General features: G+C 42.0%; 1 protein-coding gene across 1 annotated transcript in view; it reads right to left on the reverse strand.

The window, feature by feature from the left end:
- Nucleotides 1-23,828, reverse strand: part of Nep3 (Neprilysin 3) — a 465,936-nt gene that overhangs the window by 258,793 nt on the left and 183,315 nt on the right. Inside the window, exon 2 of the mRNA XM_067140749.2 lies at nucleotides 1,483-1,593. Within this exon, the coding sequence (XP_066996850.2) occupies nucleotides 1,483-1,593 (111 nt within the window). The remainder of the gene's footprint in view (nucleotides 1-1,482; nucleotides 1,594-23,828) is intronic.

Genomic DNA, 23,828 nt, shown 5'->3' on the forward strand with positions numbered 1-23,828 from the left:
TTCCTTCCCACTCCTAGCCCTTCCCTGTCCCATCGTCGCCATGAAACCTATCTGTGTCGGTGCGACGTAAAGAAACTAGCAATATATATATCACGTGTGGTTTTGCGTACATGTCGATCTGTTGAAGCGTAAATGTTATCATATTCTGTTGTATCAGAAAGCTTTAAAGTATTATTATTATTATTATTATTATTATTATTATTATTTTGAATAGTTCCTACTGCGGCGTTAGAAAGTGTAAAATGGTTATTATTGCTAAATTATCGTCAACGTAGTGTCGGAGTGTAAAATGGTCATGACTGCTAAATTGGGTTCAGTGTCAGCTTAGAATTAAAATTAAATACAATTAATAATAAAATGTGTAGCGTGTCCAGTAAGAAATGTAGTAATCTTGAAGGATTGTAATATGAAACTGATGTATAAGGTCAGGAGTAAGACATGATAGTTCGAGGTAATATTAAACACATTTCGAGATACGAGCATCAGTGAAATTTGAAGTTAAAACATTATTTTAGAGTAATGTGTAGTTCCTAATCGTGAGATATTATGCAGGTGGAATTTTGTGTCGTTGCTTTGTGTAATGTGTTGTTTCACTCGTTTTATTATGATCCAGGGAGTTGTGAGCCCCTGAGGCGCATATTTTGTGTGCAGTGTTCCAGACTTGAGTGTCCTGTGCCATGACGTTGGTATGTTTGATGCCGGGATTTGTATGTAAGGTGCCAGATGGAAAAAGTACGGTTTGAAGTGATATTTTGTGATAATCCTATGGTTTGAATTCCACGTAAACCCGTTCGTCCATAAATTGAAACTAGTTGGCTCATCCAACATGTCGAAGTGAAGCTTGTCGAGTATTGGCCTCAAAGGATTGAAATTTGAATTCATAAGAAAAGGGATAGCCTGAAACTTTTGTTAAAATTTTGTTCTGCGTTTAACATATTCACGTTAAGGTGTTGTGATGTTATGGTAGCGTCTTGTCTGCTGGTAGTGTTGTTGGCTGTGATAGAGGTGATAGAAATTATGAAAGTTGAACATTGTAGATAACTAAGGCTAGTTGAACCTGCAGTTTGGGAAGAAGTTTCTCGAGTTAACATAACCAAACGTACGTTGATAAGATTCTCGTTTTTTGTGATTATGCTTAATGAAGGTTAGGTGGATGTTTATTAGTGACAATTTAAAACATATCTGCAACGTAGGTTGATTAGATCCCTAGTTTTGTGATCATGGTTTTTTTTTTGCTAGGGGCTTTACGCTTCCTTCCAACTTCTAGGCCTATCCCATCGTCACCATAAGACCTGTGTCGGTGCGACCAAAAACCACCAGCAAAACAAAAGCATGCATCTCTCTCTCTCTCTCTCTCTCTCTCTCTCTCTCTCTCTCTCTCTCTGTGTGTGTGTGTGTGTGTGTGTTACCATCGGCAAGCACCGACTCTGTGAAAACAATTTTTTATCAAGATGAACAACAGAACTAACTTAGAGAACTGACCGTATGGTAGCGTATGTGCGTTGTAGTGGCAGACACGCCCTCTGTGAGCTGCACGGACCCAACGCTGCTGCTATCGTCCTCTTCGAACTCCGCTTGCTTGTACCGTGTCATCTGGAACAGAGCATACACATCATGGTAGAAGATACTATACCCACTGAAATATATATTGCTATTTGCTTTACGTCGCACCGACACAGATAGGTCTTATGGCGACGACTGGATGGGAAAGGCCTAGGAATGGGAAGGAAGCGGCCGTGGCCTTAATTAAGGTACAGCCCCAGCATTTGTCTGGTGTGAAAATGGGACACCACGGAAATAAATAAATAAATAAATAAATAAATAAATAAATAAATAAATAAAGGTTTTACGTCCCACTAACTACTGTTACAGATTTTGGAGATGTCGAGGTATCGGAATTTCGTCCCGCAGGACGAGCCAGTAAGTCTACGACATGAGTTCGACATGTTTCAGCACCTTTAAGTATCATCGGATTGAGTCGGGATTGAACCAGCCAACTGCAGTAAGAGAATACCTAATTGTACAAAAGATGGCGGCGAATTACTCAAGATGTGTTTTCGGAAGTTTTTTTTTTACTTGAGGATTCACAAATCAATATTAATTCATCAGGCAATCGCTTTACGTCCTCATTCTGCATTTAGATTAAGTACCAGTACCACCAGTAGGCCTACCGGACCAATTCCACATGCGTGCACTTATTATTCACCTTAGTCGCTGTGTAAATCTATAACTTACAGTAAAACCTCGTTTATCAGACTGTCGTTGATCTGGAACAGATTTGTAGACTTTTTTACAATTTAATGATCACATTAGATAAGTTTTAACTATGACAGCAAGGACGTAACTAAAAGTACGCCAAATAACTTATTCGCTTTTTAGTTTGATTCAATGTACTCGTACTGTTCCTGCATAGATTGTACAATAAATGATGGCAATACTGTACTGTAAAATGCTTTTTGTCGAGTTTAACGAAGATTTACTAGAGTGTCACAGGGCGCTGACGTGATATGGCAGTGGCTACGCCAATATCACGGAAGAAGAAATTGTAGCGGCATGCACATCTACAGCAGACACTGGACGAGGAGGGAGCGAGACAATGGCTTCTTCACATTCAAGAAGAGGTACAAACAACTGAAATAGCAAAGGCATTTGTGACGTGTGGTATTCCTCTCTCCAAGCTTAACAACCCTATTATGAAAACGTATTTGCAGAAATATACTGGGAAGGATATGAAGATCATATCTTTTGCGTGAAGAAAAATGACAACAGATCAGGCAAGTGATAGATGAAAATACAGTATGTTTTCTATTTGAAACCAGTGTCAGACTAAAAAGATATATTCTAGACATTTTAATAAAGGCAAAGGCAAAGACACCTCCGAACAGGCCATGAAGGCCCTTGGATGAGTGGAAGGTAAAGGCTTCAACCATTGTTAACCGCGGCACGTAATGGGGTAGAGTGGTTAGCTCTACGCCCGGCCGCCTTTGCCCCCAGGAATTAACCTGGTACTGATGTTTGGTGTAGGCTGAGTGAACCTCAGGGCCATATGCACCTCCGGAAGTGGAAATATCGTTTCTTAAATGTTACGACTTCCTGACGGGGATTCGAACCCACGTCCTTCCGGGCGAACCGAGCACGCCTTTACCACCTCGGCCAGGCAGCCCCTCAGGCATTGTAATAGCACCCCTAAATGGACAGCAAGTGAAACCCATGCTGTTGAAAATGCATATTCTGAATTAAACCAACAATACCAGTGTGATCCAAAGGTTTCATGATGCATGTATTGTGTTGTGGCCTGAATATATACAATATGATCGAGTGTGGCTAGTACTTATGGACCAAGCACTTTACAAGTTATAGCGGCATTTACCTACATGCAACCTATGTGTTGTACTGCACTGTAATCTAATCATGTGACCTGCATTGCACATGCATTGCATCGAGTTTATGAGGCATTAAAAGTTGAATATTCATACGCAAATACATTTCTCTCTTGCATTAAGAGCTTACTAGAAAAAGGCTCCTACTAGGAAACAAACGTCGTGCGATTAGGGGCGCGCAGCTGTAAGCTTGCATTCGGGAGATAATGGGTTCGAACCCCACTGTCGGCAGCCCTGAAGATGGTTTTCCGTAGTTCCCCATTTTCACACCAGTCCTTAATTAAGGCCACGGCCACTTCCTTCCCTCCCCTAACCCTTTCCTATCCCAACGTCGCCATAACACCTATCTGTGTCGGCGCGACGTAAAGCAACTAGGAGAAAAGGAAACAAAAGTACGTTGAAAATACAGAACATCCTCTTCCAACTTCCCCAATTCTTACTAGATATGGCTACTTGTGTAAAGGCTGCAGTGTTTATTTGTAACCATTCTAAGGCTATATGAAATGTCTTAAATGGGCTATTGTAACGAATGTGAAGGAAGCACTGGAGGGTATGGCACAGCAGATACTATAACGTAGCTTAGCCAAAATCCCTGATGAGGGAATGGAGGAGCGGAAAGAATTGGCCACGCTACCGCACGTAAACTCTGGCTCAGGCACACCTCTGCGGAGGTTCGGACTTGCCTTCGGGCATAATGCACCCTTACATTACCTGTAAAATCACTAAAATGAGACTTGCGTTGTATTCCATCATTCAACCAATCAATACTGATCTACATTTAGGGCAGTCGCCCAGGTGGCAGATTCCCTTTCTGTCGTTTTCCTAGTCTTTTCTTAAATGATTGCCAAGAAATTGGAAATTTATTGAACATCTCCCTTGGTAAGTTATTCCAATCCCTAACTCCCCTTCCTAGAAATGAATATTTGCCCCAATTTGTCCTCTTAAATTCCAACTTCATCTTCATATTGTGGTCTTTCCTACTTTTAAAGACGCCACGCAAACTTATTCGTCTACTAATGTCATTCCACGCCATCTCCGCTGACAGCTCGGAACATACCACTTAGTCGAGCAGCTCGTCTTCTTTCTCCCAATTCTTCCCAGCCCAAACTTTGCAACATTTTTGTAACGATACTCTTTTGTCGGAAATCACCCAGAACAAATCGAGCTGCTTTTCTTTGGATTTTTCCTGTTCTTGGGTCAGGTAATCCTGGTGAGGGTCCCATACACTGGAACCATACTCTAGTAGGGGTCTTACCAGAGACTTATATGCCATCTACTTTACATCCTTACTACAACCCCTAAACACCCTCATAACCATATGCAGAGATCTGTACTCCTTATTTACAATCCCATTTGTGTGATTACCCCAATGAAAGTCTTTCCTTATATTAATACCTAGATACTTACAATGATCCCCGAAAGGAAATTTCACCTCTTCAACGCAGTAATTAAAACTGAGAGGACTTTTCCTATTTGTGAAACTCACAACCTGACTTTTAACCCCGATTATCAACATACCATTGCCTGCTGTCCATCTCACAACATTTTCGAGGTCACGTTGCAGTTGCTCACAATCTTGTAACTTATTTATCACTCTGTACAGAATAACATCATCTGCAAAAAGCCTTACCTCGGATTCCACTTCTTTACTCATATCGTTTATATATATATATAAGAAAACATAAAGGTCCAATAATACTGCCCTGAGGAATTCCCCTCTTAATTATTACAGGGTCAGATAAAGCTTCGCCTACTCTAATTCTCTGAGATCTATTTTCTAGAAATATAGCCACCCATTCAGTCACTCTTTTGTCTAGTCCAGGGATGGCGAACCTTTTCCAACTAGTGTGCTATTTTAAGTCTGGTTTATTATTCTCAACTATCAACTGTGCCACTTGTTTTCCATTAAGGAATATGTCACAGGTGAACATGTAGTGGAAGCGGAAAGTGTTTTTTGAATACTTTATTTGTTAAGTATGATATAATGTTTTATTTGTAATGACCTAACCTGTACTGTGTAATATTTGTAACATATGTATTTGTAAATAGTAGTATTGAGTTCTATATTTACTGGAAGTATCCAGAAACTTTTGTTACATAAATCTTTGAACAGGGTGTGTTGCCTTTTGTTGGTTTGGTATTCTAGAATGTATTTTCTGACTGTTCTGGAAATGGAAGGTTCGCGATCGCGTATTCGAGAATGTAGGTTAAGTTCGCGACTAAAGTTGAAGTTGTGATTGGTGAATCGAGGTGGCGATAGGGGGGCTCATGCATTCTGATTGGCTACTCCAAGGGCAGGGTTTACCTATATATAGAGAGAGCGAAGCTGCGTTCGTGATAATTCGGTCTGTTTAGTCTGTCTTGGTCTGTCTGAAGTTTTACGTCGCGTGCGACGCTTCGCTACCGGGATGGGCCACCTTCGGGTAAGCACTCTTGAATTCCGTTCCGGCTAAACTTTCCTAAATGTTCGGTTGCTATTTCGTATAGGAGTCTGCCCTAGCCTAACCTAGATTCGTCAAATTATGTATAACGCCTTAGCCTTTCAGCTGGGTTTACTTGTTTGTTTTCGAGGCATTCCCCTTTCCTCGTTTTACTTAAATATGTAGATTGTAGTTTAATATATTTACCTTGCGGTTTGCCTCTGGTAGTTCAGTGTCACTTGATGTACGCTAGAGTTTAGGAGAGTACGTTCACTTCACTGTAAATTGTAATTGCTTTTTACGTTGCTTTTAACCTACTAAATTGCATTGTACAACTGGATTTGTAACTAGATGTATAGTTCGTTTGAAGTTTGAAACTTGTAGTGAAGCCATTATCAAAGAACTTCCAAGATATGAGTATCACGGAGCATATAGTTCGTAAGTTGCAAGTTGATGGTTTGTTTGGAATGTATTTGTAAAATTCATTTGTAAATAATATTTTTCAAATTTAAGGATCACGGCGAATTATTTCGGAGTCTGCAAACTAAGCCATGTCCATGCCCTCGGTAAAGTCCTAGCTCCTTCCACCTTCCTGGTTTATTATCCACAAGTTGACCCTACTGTTTTACGTATGTTGTCGGCGGAGACCCGCGTAGTCCAGCTGATGTTTCGCCGAGTGTGTAGTGGTTTCTGATATTGTGTAGTTGCTCATACTTCCCCCTTTATTGTGTTTAGTGCTTTTTGTGTAACCACTGTAGTAAAGGTTACAGAATGTCTAACACCTACAACCCTCCACCCCGCGACTTCCTTTCTCAATTCCCCATTATGTTTCATAATGTTTTTTTATTCACTTATTTACTGATTCATTTATTTATTACACATATATCTTGCAAATACATTTGATTACATGTTCTGTGGAGCTCTACCTCAATTAAGGCCATGGCGATTTCCTTCCCACTCGTATGCCTCTCCCATCCCATCGTCGCCGTAAGACCTATCTGTGTCGGTGCTACGTAAAGCAAATTGTAAAAAAAAAAATATAAGGTATAAAAATTAAAAGTAGTAATATTGCGAATGGACTTCACTTCCTTCATTATCTTCATTACCTTTCCATGTTGTAGTTTGTATGCTCAACAATTGAAGTAATTTCTTCTTCATCACAGCTATCCTTACTTATAAGGTCACATTCATGCTTTCGTCAACACATACATGTGGGAGTTATCCAAATTAGCGTTCAATTACTCGGAAACTTCTTCACTCTTTTTTATTATTCTACCCTCGACAGCAGTTCAGCTGGCTGACATTCCTTTAATTCTGTTAATTATTAGTTGTTTGTTAGGGAAGTTTTCAGATAATGTGTCGGACGTCAATAAGAAAGTTTCTTTCAATAACTCACCTTCAGAAAGCGGTTTCCCATGCATGCTGTGCTATGCAGTGAGACAGGTGGAAACAGCCGCACTGATATTATTCCTTGGCCGGAAAGATGATACAAAAAACTATTTTGTGAAACGAACTCCGTTCTTTCTTCATTTGAAATGGAACAAACATTTGAATGATTAGTCTCGAAATTGAGCTTTACATTAAATGTGGGGGATACAATTGTTTTCGAACACAGGCAACACATCTTTCTATCAGTCCGAATTCCTTTTTCCAGAGGTCTTGAAAAGTACGGTCACCACCTTTGTTAAGTTTCTGTTCTTTTCGGCACCGAAAACATGTTTGCGATGTCCATATACAAAACCACAAGAAAACGACACTACCTCACTTGACTTTCGGACCTATAAGTGTAGCAGTGTTGCCATATTGCACGTCCGAATGGAACTAGTATTTACATTTTCGTTATTTATTTCTTACACGTGAAACACTATAAGATATGTATTGTCTGCAGTACAAGACGTATACAGGGTGAAGCGAAATTCGCGCACTCGGGCGTCGCAGCGCGAGTCCTCACATGCCAGCAATAGAAAAATGTCTCTCACAAAAGTTCGTCCTGCGAGTATATCCAGAAGAAAAACGACGTTGAAGAGTGGCAATCTGGCTACACTGTAACCACATGTAGGGCAACTACCTCTGTCAGCATATATTAGTCGTGCTGTACAGTTGGTGCAGTAGATAGAGCTTTGGGTTAGCATGCAGGAGGTCGAAGGGTCGATCCTGGGTTGAGGCGTATGCTTTTTATTTCGTAAATGTAGACCAGGTGGTATGGTATCTGGCACCTTAATCGTCAACAGTGATTGCAGCGGGTCCTATACACACCATTTGTACTTACATACTACAATCCTAGAATTGGACGAACAATCGTTTTCATTTGTCAGCTTTGAAAGACGCCCTTTTCACGTCGTGGGCGTGAATTTATTCGCTGTCGACTATTAAGATGCCAGATACCATACCACCTGGACTACATTTACAAAATAAAAAGCATACGCCTCTACCTATGATCGACCGCTCGACCTCCTGCATGCTAACCCAAAACTCTATCCACTGCACAAACTGTACAACACGAGCAGTACGTGCTGACAGAGGTAGTTACCCCACACGTGGTTACAGTGTTGCCAGATTGCCATTCTTAAACGTCCTTTTTCTGCCGGATATACTCGCAGGACGAACTTTTGTGAGAGACTTTTTTATTGCTGGCATGTGAGGAGTCACTCTGCGACGCCCGAGTGCGCGAATTTCGCTTTACCTGTATATGTGGTGTGCCACCGAAATCGTGCTCGCGTGCCACCTAGTGACACGCGTGGCATAGGTTGGCCATCCCTGTCTAGACCTTCAAGGTCTTCAAGAACTCCAAGAATTTCTAGAACATCAAGAACTTCTAGAGCTTCCCTCATTGGATTATATGTGGTTCCATGGTCCCGTGAGCTGATCCATGGTGAGGACAAAAGGAGTAGCAGAGGCCGCAGGACGGAGAAAGGTCACGCCCAATCCATCTTATACTGTACTGAGGTGATATGAACTTGACTTCTCATAATAAAACAAACAGTTTTAACTAATTTCAGAACTTCATTCAAATCAAATCATCTCACTCTCTGTACGCACTCCAATTTAATGTGCCGTACACGCTCTGCGTACCATTTTATGCTCTTCAAGCATAAAGTACGGGCATTTCCTGTTACAATATAGAAATATGTTACATCTCCCGGACATAGGGAGTTAAGTCACTTGAAGAAAGATTTTGCGGGAAACGACGACCCGTTTCGCAGTCATTGTTCTTTGACCCCAGTAGCTCAGTGTTTGCTGATCCGAAGCACATGCGTCCAGTTTCTTTGTGTGCTTGTTCTAAGTTTATTGTGAGTAAAGGTAGTACACAACGTTTTCTTTTTAATTAGTTGGAAGTGCAAAAGTAAGTGTGTGTGTGTGTGTGTGTGTGTGTGTGTGTGTGTGTGTGTGTGTGTGTGTGTGTGTGTGTGTGTGTGAGGGAGGGAGGGAGGGGAAAGAGAGAGATTGTCGTCAATGTAAACCAGTTGTGAACCAAACCAGTCTGTGATTAAACATAATGACTTACGAATGGCAAGAAGACGTGTTTGTTAAATGTGTTTTCCAAATTTCGTTAAAAAAAAAGTCCTGGAAGTCACTCTGGATGAAGTAACACATGCAGTGGCCGATGTATCAGGTATTTCTAAAATAGTGCTGTGGAGAAGAAAGTATTTACGTCAGATTAAGAAATGTCGTGAAGAGAGTAGATCTATTTATTTCTTTGATGAAACGTCGGTAAATGCAGGGCACACTACTACGAAAATTTGAAAAGATCAAAGTATAAAATCTAGTAAGTATGGATTTCTTAGGGGATTATCGAGTGGGTTGAAATCTCCCTCCGGCTACGGTAAACTTTTTATTATTCTCCACATGGGAAATTAAAACTGTTTGCTCAGGTGAAAGAGAAATGTTTTGGAACAGTTAGTACTAAAAGAATACACGTGCTTACGATTGCTTTGTCTCGCCATGTTTGAGAGTCGAAGAGACTATAGGGCGAAACAGTCAGCGTAATGACTTCCTTAATTGGCACTAAGTGGTCTGTTCAAGGCTTAACACCCCCTTACGACGAACGAAACACCATCAGCAGCGTTACTGTATATATCAGGGCCTTTCAGGGTGCATGCGCGTGGTGCATGCACTGTGCACGGTACAAAAGACGACTTGGCTTGGTTGACCAGAGTGCAGACCCTCCACTCCTCGATTGGGAGCAATAGCGCTTACTCTCTCTTTCCTCACGCCTGTCTCGCTCGCCCCGCCTGTCTCCCTCTGCCCCACTTGCGCCGTAGCGCTCCAAATCCGGGCTGAGTTGAGCCGAGTAGAGCCGAGCAGCCCAGAGACGAAGCGTTGATCCGAGCCATGTCGACCGGCAGCGATGCACAGTGCACGGAGCTCTTGCGCCTCGATCTGCACGCGTGAGATTTTGGGCGTTTGAGAGGCCCTGCTGTATATGAACAGTACAGAGAAGTTTAGAATTAAATCCAGGCTTTAGCACACAATCATCACATTTCACATAATTATTTCTAACAACAAGGATCTCGAGCTGACTAACTACAATATTAGACCATATACACTTGATATGCTGCTAAGCTACAACGTTTCCATCTTATCCCTCTTTGTCTTTTAGCATGTTTCAAAAATTATGTTAGAAGTTTCAATCGCGTAACCTACTTACTTTCACAGCTGAATGCTTTTATGACGTATAAAAAGATTAAAGCTACAAGACCTGACTTTTAAATAATAGTAACTATCCTGGCTGTAGTAATTCTTCAGTTTTCATGATCATCATAGCAGTTATGAAGCAGATTATATTCTGTAACAGAAAACAGCCACTACCTGAACTCTACTTATCAGTTGTTTGTGCAAGTAAAGTCACGAAACCTAGAAAAGTATTGAATATATTGAAAAAATTGAACTCAACAGCTGTAGCGTTATTCTTTTCTATAAAAGAAAACAATACAATTATCTTCCTTGCATTTCTTTGTTCTCTCTAGTCACTAATTCGTACAATAGCTTGAGTCTGCTCTTATTTCACCGCCAAGAGAAAATTAAGCAAGGCTGCACCACATGTAATTAAGAGCTGCATTTCTGCACTATACCCGGGAGATAATGCTGAGAATATCCGTCAACGAACCGTCTTAGCCGTCATAAATTAATTAAGCACTTATTTCTGTTGAAGGCTAAAATAAATTTTAGAGCCATATGTCTATCCAACGTCCTGACATATAATCGAACCCACATCCTTTTATGTAGACGGAACTAAATCACCGTTAAACTTTCTTCAGATTCCCAAACATTCGTAGTCACTAAGAGCTACCTCCATTCAGATAGTTAACAGAGATTTGAATCTTACCCTAAGTAAGCTGTGTATGTCTTGCTTTGAGGTTAATAATTCTAAATGCTAACTATGCTGAAATTACGCACGTTCACTGATATTTCTCGCAGGGCTGTAGTCAGCAAATATATTGTTAAGACTAGCGGTCTAGCACGTCGTATCCTAGCAAGCTCGCAAATCATGCAGCTCTTCACGTAAACTATTATAGTTTCCCCCCGATCAAGAGTCATAACAGGAGACCAGTAAGTTCGAACCCTCAAATACCACCAGACTAAGCAGAGTTCGAACAAACTAACTAGGGGCTATGAGGCCAGTGTTTCATGCGCCCTAGCTACTCAGCCTAGAAGTGAAAGCTAATAACATAGTACAAAGAACCAAGTCTCTGGGTCAGAAGTGTTCAAATCTGCAACCCAGACGATCTCCCGTTTACCTATTAGTTCAAGAGTTACAGGAGGAGGTGTAAGAGGTACGGGAGGAGGAGGAGGAGGAGGAGGAGGATGATAGAGCCCCTTGTAAGGAGGTGGGGGTGGACGAGAAGGACGTTAAGAGCCCCATTCAGTAGCAGAATTAGCTGTAGTCCACAAGAATAAAAATCTTAAACTCAAGCTCAGAAAGCGCACATTCCTTCGGCCGCTGTCGAACTCTAGCATGTTAGGTTAAGGTTAGTTAATCCTATAAAAGCAATGCGTACGTACTAGTACTTACACCACTTCCTTAGTCTCATACGAACAATGTATAGTACCCATCTTTTTCAGAATTCCAAGCTCAGGTCCGAGTCCCCAAGGTCGCTCTCCCAAAGTTATTCCGTTATAAGCAATGCATACCTATCAGGCCTCACCGCATCTCCCTAGTCCCATACGTACAATATATAGTCGCCATCTTGTTCAAAAGTAGTAGCTCAACTTCGAGGCCTTGAGGTAGTCCTATACCATGTGTCATACGAAACAATGTATATACGCCCTCTTATGTAGTTAGTTTAATATTAATATTAATATCTGATGTGATAAGCCTCCTCGAGCGTCGAACTTGCGTCTGTAAAGTTAACACCCCTGTACGGTTATTAGTATAGTCGAATCCGAGGTTGTCAGTTTAAGCTTACACTCTTATGGGATTAGCGCGGGTGTCAAACATTGTTTCTGTTAGGTTAAGCTTGCACTCTTGGGTATTGAACTTGGATCTGTAAAGTAACGCGTCTGTACGGTTAAGCCTGGGGTCGATCCCGCGGCTGTAAGGTTAAGCCTGCACACGTGGCCAGCGTAGGTTATGACGTCAAGTGAGGTTAAGCATGCACTCTTAGCCAGCAGCCCTCCCCGGACTTAGTCCCAGAAGAGGCAATGTATGCGCACTAGCCCCTGTGCCAGCTTATATTTTGTAAGTAAGTACGCACATCCTGAATGACACGCTGTTGAGTGATGGCATGGGAAGGAATATAACCTTCAAATTGATTAACATAAAAAAAACACTTTTCTGCTTGTGCTGAATGAAATTCTATTTTAGTACGTTTTTTCCCAGTAGAAGAAGAATCTTCGATATTTTGACGTTGAGATGGAAACTCCCGGTACATCATTTTACCAAGCGCCATCGGATGCAGTTTACCTATGATTCCTCCTTTTCCTTCTACGTAGAAGTAATAAGGTCCGTAAAAATCAAGGTGTTACCGATTGCCTGTATTATAATCGTCCGCACTAAGCCGACGAGGTGCCCGTTATACATATGGTGAAGCGAAACTGGTTCCTCAGATGAATTAGAAAGTCTACCGCCTTAACTAGAAGATTAACTATATATTACATAGCTATTTGAATACATATATTTTGAAACAGTAGCTGTAACGTTCTCTTGTGTAGTTTCTTGCTTCTTATCAATGTTACATGCACGCTTTTCTAAAACACGCCCGTTTGCAGTCACCGCAGATGAACAGCTCGACTGCATCTTACAGTCGCACGTACAAGGTGAATTTAGCACTGACTTAGCCCTCACAACACTATTAAACCCCGTTTATTATCATATTATTCTCTGCTGCCCATCTCACAACATTGTCAAGGTGTTTCTGCAGTTGGTCACAATCTTATAACGTATTTATTACTCTATACCAGGGCCTCTCAAACTCTCAAAATCTCACGCGAGCAAACTGAGGCGCAGAGGTCGTGTGCACAATTCATCGGTCCCACTCGGCTCCACTCGGTCCAACGCTTCGTCTCTGGGCTACTCGGCTAAGCTCGGGTTAACTCGGCTCAGATTTGGAGTGCTACGGAGCAAGTAAGAGGGAGACAGGCGGAGCGAGCGAGACAGGCGTGAGGAAAGAGAGAGACGGCGCTATTGCTCCAAATCGAGGAGTGGGTTTCTGCACTCTGGTCAACCAAGCGAAGTCTTCTTTTGCACCGTGCACAGCGCAATGCACTGGTGCATGCACCCTGAGAGGCCCTGCTCTATACAGTATAACATCATCCCCAAATATGCCCTATCATGATTCCAGTCCTTTAATCATATCATTCGTTACTCCATTATCACATATTGCACACCTACCTACTGTAAACATACTTTTGCATATAAAACGATACCAGTCTGAAGGAGAGAGCGACAAATTTCGCAGTACGGGATATTTTGTAGTAGTCTACGTATGTCCAACCCTTACTCCGTTTCTATACGGGGTCGGGTGTGAAGTGAGATGAACCTTCGTAATGAGATTTTATGACCGGATGCCCTTCCTGACCTTTTTTACTAGTGGCTTTACGTCGCACTGACACAGATAGGTCTTATGGCGACTATGGGTTAGGAAAGGCCTAGGAGTTGGAAGGAAGCGGCCGTGGCCGTAATTAAGGTATAGCCCCAGAATTTGCCTAGTGTGAAAATGAGAAACCACGGAAAACCATCTTCAGGGTTGCCGACAGTGGGATCCGAACCCACTATCTCCAAGATGCAAGCACACAGCCGCGCGCCCCAAACCGCACGGCCAACTCACCCAGTCTTCCTGACTTTAACCTTATCGGAGGAGCTAATGAGATGAAATTAATGACCTGATGTACGATAGCAGGAGGGGAGGGGGTGAAACCCGGTACCGGCGCATAGCCTACTCCTGACGATTAGCACCAAGGTTGCTCAGATGTACTTCCTCTTAGAACAATAATCACCACCTCCATCACCATCATCTCAAGACTTAGAGTCCCCACCGAACGGACGAACCACCTTGAACAGAATCATACGCCCTCATTCCATATGAACACTGCGGGGAGGTTTGAAATTTAATCCAGGTTTTGTCACGCAGTCTAGTGATAAGAAACTGTATACCACCACCTCCCCTACCCTGCCGGCAAACATTCTGAATGTGAACATTTTTTCGACCAACGGCACTTCACACCTTGACGATCATGGCCACCAGGCGGGCTAGCATTTTATAATTATTTCCAACTAAAACTAAGCACTTGCATTTAGTCTCTGTATTGGTCATAGTACGTCAGGAGTTCCTAAACAATGTGACATTTTTTCAGAAGAATGAGCACTTCATTCAAGGATTTTTTGGCCTGTTATTACGAAGTTTGCAATCATCCTTTCATATTTTCTGTCTGTTTATTTATCACCTTCAAGAAAATCGCTCTGAACAGCATCGGAAGTGATTAAACGTATTGAATTGCATATATTGAACCGTACTGTTCATGGGCCAAGAGTATTGATTTTAGTATTGGATATTGGGATTATATAAGACCACCCACGAAGTCATTGTCTTATAGTGTTTTTCATAAATTAGTCCAGAAGAAGCGTTCTTATGTGAAGTGAGCTAGAGCGTCATTATGAGATATCTCCGGAACCTCATTAAAGGGAGTTATGTCCCAAGCCAAGCCTCTTGATGAAGATTGGGGACGCTTCCTAGATCCCGGCAAAACGTACATTAGGAGTGAAGAAAGAATTAAATTAATATCTTTGGTTACGGAAGAGTTGCATTGGATTTGAGACAAGAATTGCAACCTGCATAATTTCTGCTTAATTTTGATATGCATTAGGGCTGCAATCATAAGTGCATTCGTTAAATAGAGCACTGGAAGTACTTTGTGCGGGAAAACTTCGAGTCGCGGGCGCGCGTATCTTGCACGCGATCAAGCGGCGTGATGACGCTAAACTGGATTATAAAAATAAGGCCGCCTGGCATATCAGTCTCATTCTTTGACCGGAAGGCTGCTAGAACGAGTCATCATACTGCGTGTTGGTACGGAGAACAACGCTTTGTCTTCGAGCTGCACATACTACTAGTACTACTGTAACTGCGAGGAAGTAAGTAATCAACTTGAATATTCAGCTGAACTCTTGATTTTACCTGTGAGGATATGCTATGGGGAGATGAGGTACTGCCTATAAGAGACTGATGAACTAGTAGCTTCATATTTCTTTGAGGTCAAGGTATAACTGACGAAAGGCTAGAATTAATATTGGCTCAGGGTAATTCAAGAACTACATGTTGTCCGAGTGAAAGGATGAAATAACAGTGACTTAGAGTAGTGAAGAAACTATTGTGTACCAGGTTTAAATTTCTGAACAAGACTTGGTCAATGTAACGTGTGAGACACAATAGTAGTGGAAACAGGCATCGAGTTTGGACAGTCTGTAATGAATGAATTTGTTTTCAGTTACCCCAGCATCAAGTCACAACGAGTTTTGACATCATCATTGCGAGGAAGCCACAACCAGGAGCTGAAGCCAACACGACAACGGGCATCGATCCAGGAACGTTGGGAGCACCTGATCAGCGCGACGTCGAAGGGGACATCTTTCAACTATCTAAGGAGCTGTACGAAGGAGTCACGCAAGAAAGAATGTCTCCAAGTGGTCAACAGTATCTGATGCAAGCGCCGCAGTCTGCCATGATGTGGTAAATTCAGTGGTCCACAGGGAGGGCCGCTCCGTCATGTCATCAATAACATAAGGTCAGAGCTTTCCAATTCTGTTTCAAGCATGTCATTTAAGTTTAGATAGGAATCGGGGGGCCGTCAGTCAACAGATTAATTAGAATAGGAATATTTCTTGGTAATAAAGAGCTAGGCCTCAAGCTCAAACCCCGTACATTAGGGTAGATGATTGTTTGTAGATTCCTTGTTGGTGTGTTTATTTTTTCTTTGATAGTACTATCTTAGCGTACGTGTTATCTTTATGGGTCAGGTCGAACTCCTTTGGTCATTGTAGATTAGTCTAACAGGCAGGCACTTTTTATTGTGGCGCGTTCAGGCATTTGTCTCTGCAGACGTAGACGTGTATAGTTGTGACCAGGATGGAACCCGTAATTCACCTAGCTTCACTGATAGAGCGAGCAAGTCCGAATATGTGAGAGATATGAGCATTATGCATATAGCTTACTCTATGTATTGATATGAGAAAGCCCCGCACAGTTAGAGAGTGTATTTGATGTATTGGAGATGCCTATTATGGCCATGTGACTATCGATTAGTGATTTGTGTTTTTATAGCACCAAGGATGAGCCCATGAGAGGCGGAAGTAAGATTTGTGATAGTGCGGGTGATATTGAGACCTGGGCGGATAGCCCAGGTATATTTAAAAGAGGGCTTTTAGCAGCAGATTACGTGAGGTGTTTTTGAAAGGCGAGATTTTTAGCCTGCAGCCCAGCTGAGCTCATAAATTATGTGGACTGTCGCTGGTGAAGTGGTCGGAGGGTGAGGGTGCTGTGCCTGACGTCACAGTCTTGAGAATTGGTCATATTACCGTCTGCAGCTTGTCGAGTGTGTTTAGAGGAAGATACGGCCTTGATGTTTTGAAAGGAGAGAGAGAGATTTTTAATGTTCTATTTGCTCTACGTTAATTTTTACACTGGCCCATTTGATATTGACACCCTTGGATATGTTGGTTGTGTTCTTTTTATATTGTTTGTTTATCCATATTATACGCCTTACTCTTCATGGGACTAGGGTTCGTGACAGAGTCAGGACACTGTACATTATGTGCTGATTTTTGTTTGCACCGGGGTTCGATGGTACGAGGCGTAGTAAATTTTATGGGAATTACTGTTAGATGTGTATTTCAGCAGATATCCGTTTTTCTAGATGTCGTTACTTACACAATTGTAACATGCTTGTTACAGCAAAGCTGTTTTCGTGAAGGCAGTGAACTGGTTGTCATCGGCTCAACATTATCTTGACCCAAGCATTTTAAAAGCTCTTATTTTTGTAAATAAATTCAATTTTATGTATTAAATCCCTGTTTGTTAAACTTTGAATGCAGCGATGTTTTCTGTTAGATATTTTTATTTGAATTTAGCGAATTCTTACCTGATTAGTCACATCTCCTGGTATTTTATCTTTTGTTGCCCATTGATCCCCATGTTATCCCTGAGAAGAGCGCTCTTATCCGGCTGAGCGAAGAAATGTGTTCAGGTAAGACTATGTGCACCAGCTCACGTTTGTGAGAGTTCTTTCACTTCTGTACTCTGGGTTCGAGACCGGCTTTCGCCTGGCCGGAACTTCAGAGTCCTGAAGGGCACAATATATCAATTTGAAGAGTAAACACAATGTGGTCGATGAAAATACTGCCCTATGCTGCCTTCATTAGGTTTTTCAAACAATTTCGCCATGCTTTAGTGAAAGCAAAATATAAACGGCATTTTTGACAGATTTGGTGCATCGTGTGTTGCAGAAATGCAAAATACTCGAGAGATGACCTGAAGTCTGCCGAGGAATTATCCATTTCACAAGTTCCATTACGTGCCTTTCACCTTTTATCGTCTTAAAAATGCACTTCTCTCTTTCTTTCTTTCTTTCTTTCTTTCTTTCTTTCTTTCTTTCTTTCTTTCTTTCTTTCTTTCTTTCTTTTTTCAGGGCATCAAGATGTCTCTGAAGAGAAAAAAGACAGACCTATTGCATTAGCAGGTGCCGAGGAAGAGATATTGGTTTACTATATCCTAGAAATGCATGAAATAGGCTTTGATCTGACTGCAGCTGATCTTGACAAGCAGGCATTTATTCAGATTGCACAAATCGCACATAAGAATTCCATGAATTCAGAGGAAGGCATACATGGATCATGCCTTTGCTGGCAGGACCTAGTGTTTACAGTGCACTATGTCCTCTCGTATAGGCTAGAGCAATTTTGTTACTTTCATAGATCTGTCTCTGTCTCATCCTTGGCTTTGACAATATGAAAGTGACTGAGGTATGAGCCAATCCTTATGCAGCCAGTCCCTGCTATGAATGGTGTGAAAATGTTGCTCATAGGGTCGGTTGGTGTATGCATTTCAGTGGGCTTGGCAGACTGATATGTAATAGCAACTCTGGCTCGGTGAGGAAAGCAACGGGAAACTACCTCACTCCTCATTTCCCTAGTACGTCTCTTCAGTGGTGCCTAGGCCATCTATGACTGCTGATGGCAGAGCTGTTGAGGATCCCACCAGCGGAATCGCTGACGGACTGATCATACATACATGGATCGGATTCGTGGTATTCTTCCAGGACAGATACGACCTAGCTATGAGGTTCTCTGAAAGCTCAGTAAAGAGAGCTGCAAAAATAAACAGCGAGTTGATCCAAAATGTATCTGAAATTGAAATCGATATAATTTACACCAGCCCAATGGATAAACCCAGACGTACGAGGGATTTGGGCGAAACTGAGTTAAGTGATGTGCCAAAATCAGGAAAAGTAGTTTTTCCTACTGACAGGTACGACCTAGGTCTGAGGGTGTGATGCGTGTTTACCTGCGGACGCCAGTGGAGCAAGTTGGAATACAACAGTGTTCCAACTGTAAATGTTGCTGGGCAGACTGAGTCATATCTCATTATTTTTAAAGGTCAAAGATTGAGTGCCGAATTGAAAGCAAATCCACGAAATTAAATGGTACGAGTCTCTCTCAATGTGTGGATAAATGCTGGGTACCATTTTTCTACATTTCTAAAATGTTTGCAGAAAACTTTTCACTTGCCAGACCTGTAGTTCTACTGCTAGATTATATGGAAGCCACTGTCCGACTCCATGGCTAAATGGCTAGCGTACTGGCCTTTTGTCACAGGGGTACTGGGTTCGATTCGCGGCAGGGTCGGGAATTGCAACCATCATTGGTTAATTCCGCTGGCACAAGGGCTGGGTTTATGTGTCGTCTTCATCATTTCATACTCATCACGACGCGCAGGTCGCCTACGGAAGTCAAATCAAAAGACCTGGGCATTCCAGGCACTAAGAGCCATGCACCATTTCATTTCATTTTCATGGCAGCCACATGTCGATGGAAGTACAGTAATGAAGTCTCGAAAGGATAATACTTTCATCTTCGTTAGCGTGAATGTGTAGTGCAAGTATAATCATTCTTGAGGAAGAAAGGAAGGAAACCAACCAGCAATGATTTCTAACGTCTGTTTGCTTCTCTGTATGAAGAAGCCACTATGAAGAACATAGAAAATGGTTTCAAGGACGTAGAAATATATTCCTACGACAACCATGCATTGCTCGATGAAATCTATCATGTCGGAATCTTGCAAAATGTGCAAAACAATGTGGTTTGTCAGGATAATGCCCTTCCAATTCTACAACCATTTCAGAATGTCGGAGTAAGACAGCAGCACAGAAGTCTCGTGTTTCCGACTCATGCCGCCACCACCATCATCATCAAAGTAGCAGGAAGAGGAGAAGAAGGGAATGAAAATAACGTATGATTTTTAGTGCCGGGAGTGCCCGAGGGCAAGTTCGGCTCGCCAGATGCAGGTCTTTTGATCTGACACCCGTAGGCGACCTGCGCGTCGTGATGAGGATGAAATGATGAAGACTATACACACACCCAGACCCCGTGCCAGCGAAATTAACCAATGGTGGTTATAATTCCCGACCCTGCCGGGAATCAAACCCGGGATCTCTGTGACTAAATACCAGCAAGCTAACCATTTAGCCATGGAGCCGGACGAAGAAGGGAATGATAATGATCAACAAAAGGAAAATGATGATTAACCAACTCCAGTTCACGTGTCAGTTGTGCAACCAAGGAAACAAGACGCTAGCTCCATTTCTCTTCTAAAAACAAGAGGAGGAAAGGGACTGAAGAAGAGTCTGACACCAAAGCCTGTCGAACATGTGGTGGTTTATTGTCTGAAGATGGAAGTGGTGAATGTTGGACGGAGTGTGTGCGCTGTCGTTATTGGTTCCATGAAATATGCGCTGCAGGATAAAATTCGAATGTTCTGACTGTAAGAAATAGGCACTGAGGGCAATTACGTCAAAGGTTAGCGTCATCCGGCGTTGAACAGTCAAGAAATATGTTTTTTATGAAATATTTTCTTAGCATTGTTAAACAGAACGAATTAGAAAGCTTATAGTTTTAAATAGACATCTACAGTAGATGAAATGCTTAAATACACTCACTTTTAGTGAGAAATGAAAAAAGATATCCGCACATAAATCGCCACTTTCAAATTCACCCCAACTCATCGTCCAGAATATATTATAAAACGGACTCATTATGAGAAAACTTTAACATCGTAGTTGTATAAATTGCTTCACATCCCCTTTCTTCTTCGGTTGAAATGGATGAGGCTTCATTTTATAGAACACAAACTATCACCTGATTTGAAAGTAAGTGAACTACGCACGGAGAAATGTTAACGGTTACCTTCCCGCAGTGATTGCGTGTCCACACGTTTCAACAGCCATGGCCGTACTGAGCTGTGCAGCATATGAAAACTAGGGAATTCCAAACGCTTGAAAGCGACAGTGGCATATGGACAAGTACTAATGAGCATCACTGTTAAGAAAGCGTTTTCTGAAGGTTTAGACCACCCTGCCTCTCAACACCTCTTTCAGATGCGACGCGTTTCTTGAAGGTACTCAGCGGCAGGAAGTCATGACACTTTCTACCTGCGTGCTGTATTGTCGATTATCTTCTAAAGGTCACGACATGGACACATCTAATGAGACCCATATCCTTGTTGTTCGCATAATGCTGGGACAACTCTAACTACAGTCGTCCTCAATTGGAAGGAACACACAACGTGCGTGTCCGTACATCGTGACTCATACCTACCTTGCCGCAGAGAACCATCCAACGTACGCACCACGTATGAAAGAGTATGATTTGGAATAATTGCGATCAGCTCTCAGCAGACTGGTCGTACGTTGGAAACAAACATAACCATGAGCTCCGCTAATTTAAGACTGCTGTGTGCTGCAGCAGAGGTGTCCCATCCGGACTTCTATGCTATACTCTCGTTTTTGCAAGCAAACGTTTATAAAGTCACGTGGCAGATCGATGATCTAGCATTAAACCGAACGAGTTGGGCGTGCAGTTAAGAGCGCGCAGCTGTGAGCTTGCATTCGGGAGATAGTGGGTTCAAACCCCCACTTTCGGCAGCCCTGAAGATGTTTTTCCATGGTTTCCCATTTCCACACTAGGCAAATCCTGGGGCTGTAACTTAGTGCCACGGCCGCTTCCTAGGCGTTTCCTATCCCATCTTTGCCATAAGACCTATCTGTGTCGGTGCGACGTAAAGCAACATTTTTTAAAAATAGCTAGCGTTAATACTTTGTATATGGTTATGACACAGATAGTGAAATTGTCTGACTCCTTGTCTGAATGGTCAGATTAACGCCCCGAGTTCGACTCTCCCGGGAGAGTCGGAGATTTTAACTGTGGATGATTAATTCCTCTAACTCGGGGACTGGGCATTTCTGTTCGTTTCAAGACACATTTCCTCATGTACACACAACAAACGGCACTACTTACCACCACGGAAACACACAACAGTGATTGCATCCCTCACGTGACGTTGGCATCAGTCCGTAAAAACTGAGCCAAATCTACACACGTGCCGATCCGAAGAAAATTGGGAAATGGTCAGAAAGAAGAAGGAAATAAAGAATGCTATTAGGATTAAGACAGAGGTTCAACAGGCTGTAAATGTAAAGAGCTATGTGTACTTCCTTTTTTAATGTTATCGAGCGAGTTAACCGTGCGCGGGGGTTCACACGGTGCGAGTGAACTGGCATGATGCGTGCGCATCTCCTGCCCAGCTATAAAAAAATGTCTTTTCATGAAAGTTTAATCCTGATGTAAACAAATAGGCGGAGAACGTTGCCTTTGCACGTGGACATCACGTACTTGATTGGAGAAGCAACCATCGCACTCACTCGACTGTATGCGAGTTCGAAGGAAAGTAGTACGTATGTATTTTTAAAAATATAAAATAGTGATTAAATAACGAGAAATGAAGGCACAAGGCGTGGAGTAATACAGAAAGTCTTCTCGTGGTGAGGGAAAGTCCCAAGCTGTACAGCGTGGAGATAAGGTGTTGCATCTTGCAGCAGCAGTCAGTGTCAGTATTCAAGGTGAGAGAAGCACAAAAGAGGAAAACCGCTCAGAAGTGACCATAGGCAGTGTATTGTGAATGTGTTCAATAAACTAAGTGAACAGAATCAAGGTTTAGTCGTTTATTCAGATGTTCGCACTGTTATCGTATGCGATGCGCAGCCCTGTACGTCCGAACACGAGACGTTGACGGGGTGGAGGTCGGTACTACACGTTCAGCGAATCACAACTCTTTCTTTGGCGGAGGCGTGGAAATACCATGTTTACGTCAGGATTAAACTCGCGTGAAAAGACATACACTCGAATGTGGGTGTTCACACGACGTTGTACTTGTGTCTGAATTAAGGTGGCGGACCTCGTAAGGGAAGGGATATCAGCTGTTGTTGATATGGTAATTGTCAAGTTAGTGAATAGTGTTGGAAGAAAACAAAGAAAAACCAAATGTGGGCGTGGGAATGGGCTCTACGGCGTAATGCATTCAGCGAGTCGATAATTTTTTACGTGAAGTTCTAGAGGAGGATGAAAGCACACTTAAACATCACTTACGACTCACAGCTATCCAGTTCGATCAACTTCTAGAGATGATTAAAGTACAAATACAGAAACGCAACACAAATATGCGTCGTCTTTACCTACTGTACCCGTCTGAAATTCCAAGTTACACTACGGTACTTAGTGAATGGTGAGTGCTTCAGATCTTTGCAATCTTTATACTGAGTTCCGAAAAACTACAATTTCCACTTTTTGCCGCCTGTGTTGGATGCGATCTATGATGCACTGAAGGAATACATTATAACATGTTGCCTTGTATCATTTATTAAGGGTCAATTAATATAATTACACTGTTAAACGTTCACTCAGCCCGGCAATATTGAATGGTTAACAATGTAGGTATTATATTTGACCCTTTGATAAATGATAGATGACAAGAAAGTAATAAGAAAAATAAATAAAATAACTAACTAACTAAATAAATAAATACCACACTTTTACCATGTTGGAGAAATTGCTTCTTTTATCCATTCCATTCAGGAATTTATCAGCGATGTTAAACCAGTGAATTTTCTGTGAATAAATTTCTTCAGGTAATGTGCTTGACTTCTTGGATTTCTTAATAATAATAATAATAATAATAATAATAATAATAATAATAATAATAATAATAATAATAATAATGTTATTTGTTTTACGTCCCACTAACTACTCTTTTACGGTTTTCGGAGACGCCGAGGTGCCGGAATTTAGTCCCGCAGGAGTTCTTTTACGTGCCAGTAAATCTACCGACACGTGGCTGACGTATTTGAGCACCTTCAAATACCACCGGACTGAGCCAGGATCGAACCTGCCAAGTTGGGGTCAGAAGGCCAGCGCCTTAACCGTCTGAGCCACTCAGCCCGGCTCTTGGATTTCTTTAAATATTAATATGTCTTGTCGGAACGTGCT

The sequence above is a fragment of the Anabrus simplex genome, chromosome 2 (assembly GCF_040414725.1).
Source record: "Anabrus simplex isolate iqAnaSimp1 chromosome 2, ASM4041472v1, whole genome shotgun sequence".
Taxonomy (NCBI): Eukaryota; Metazoa; Arthropoda; class Insecta; order Orthoptera; family Tettigoniidae; genus Anabrus; species Anabrus simplex.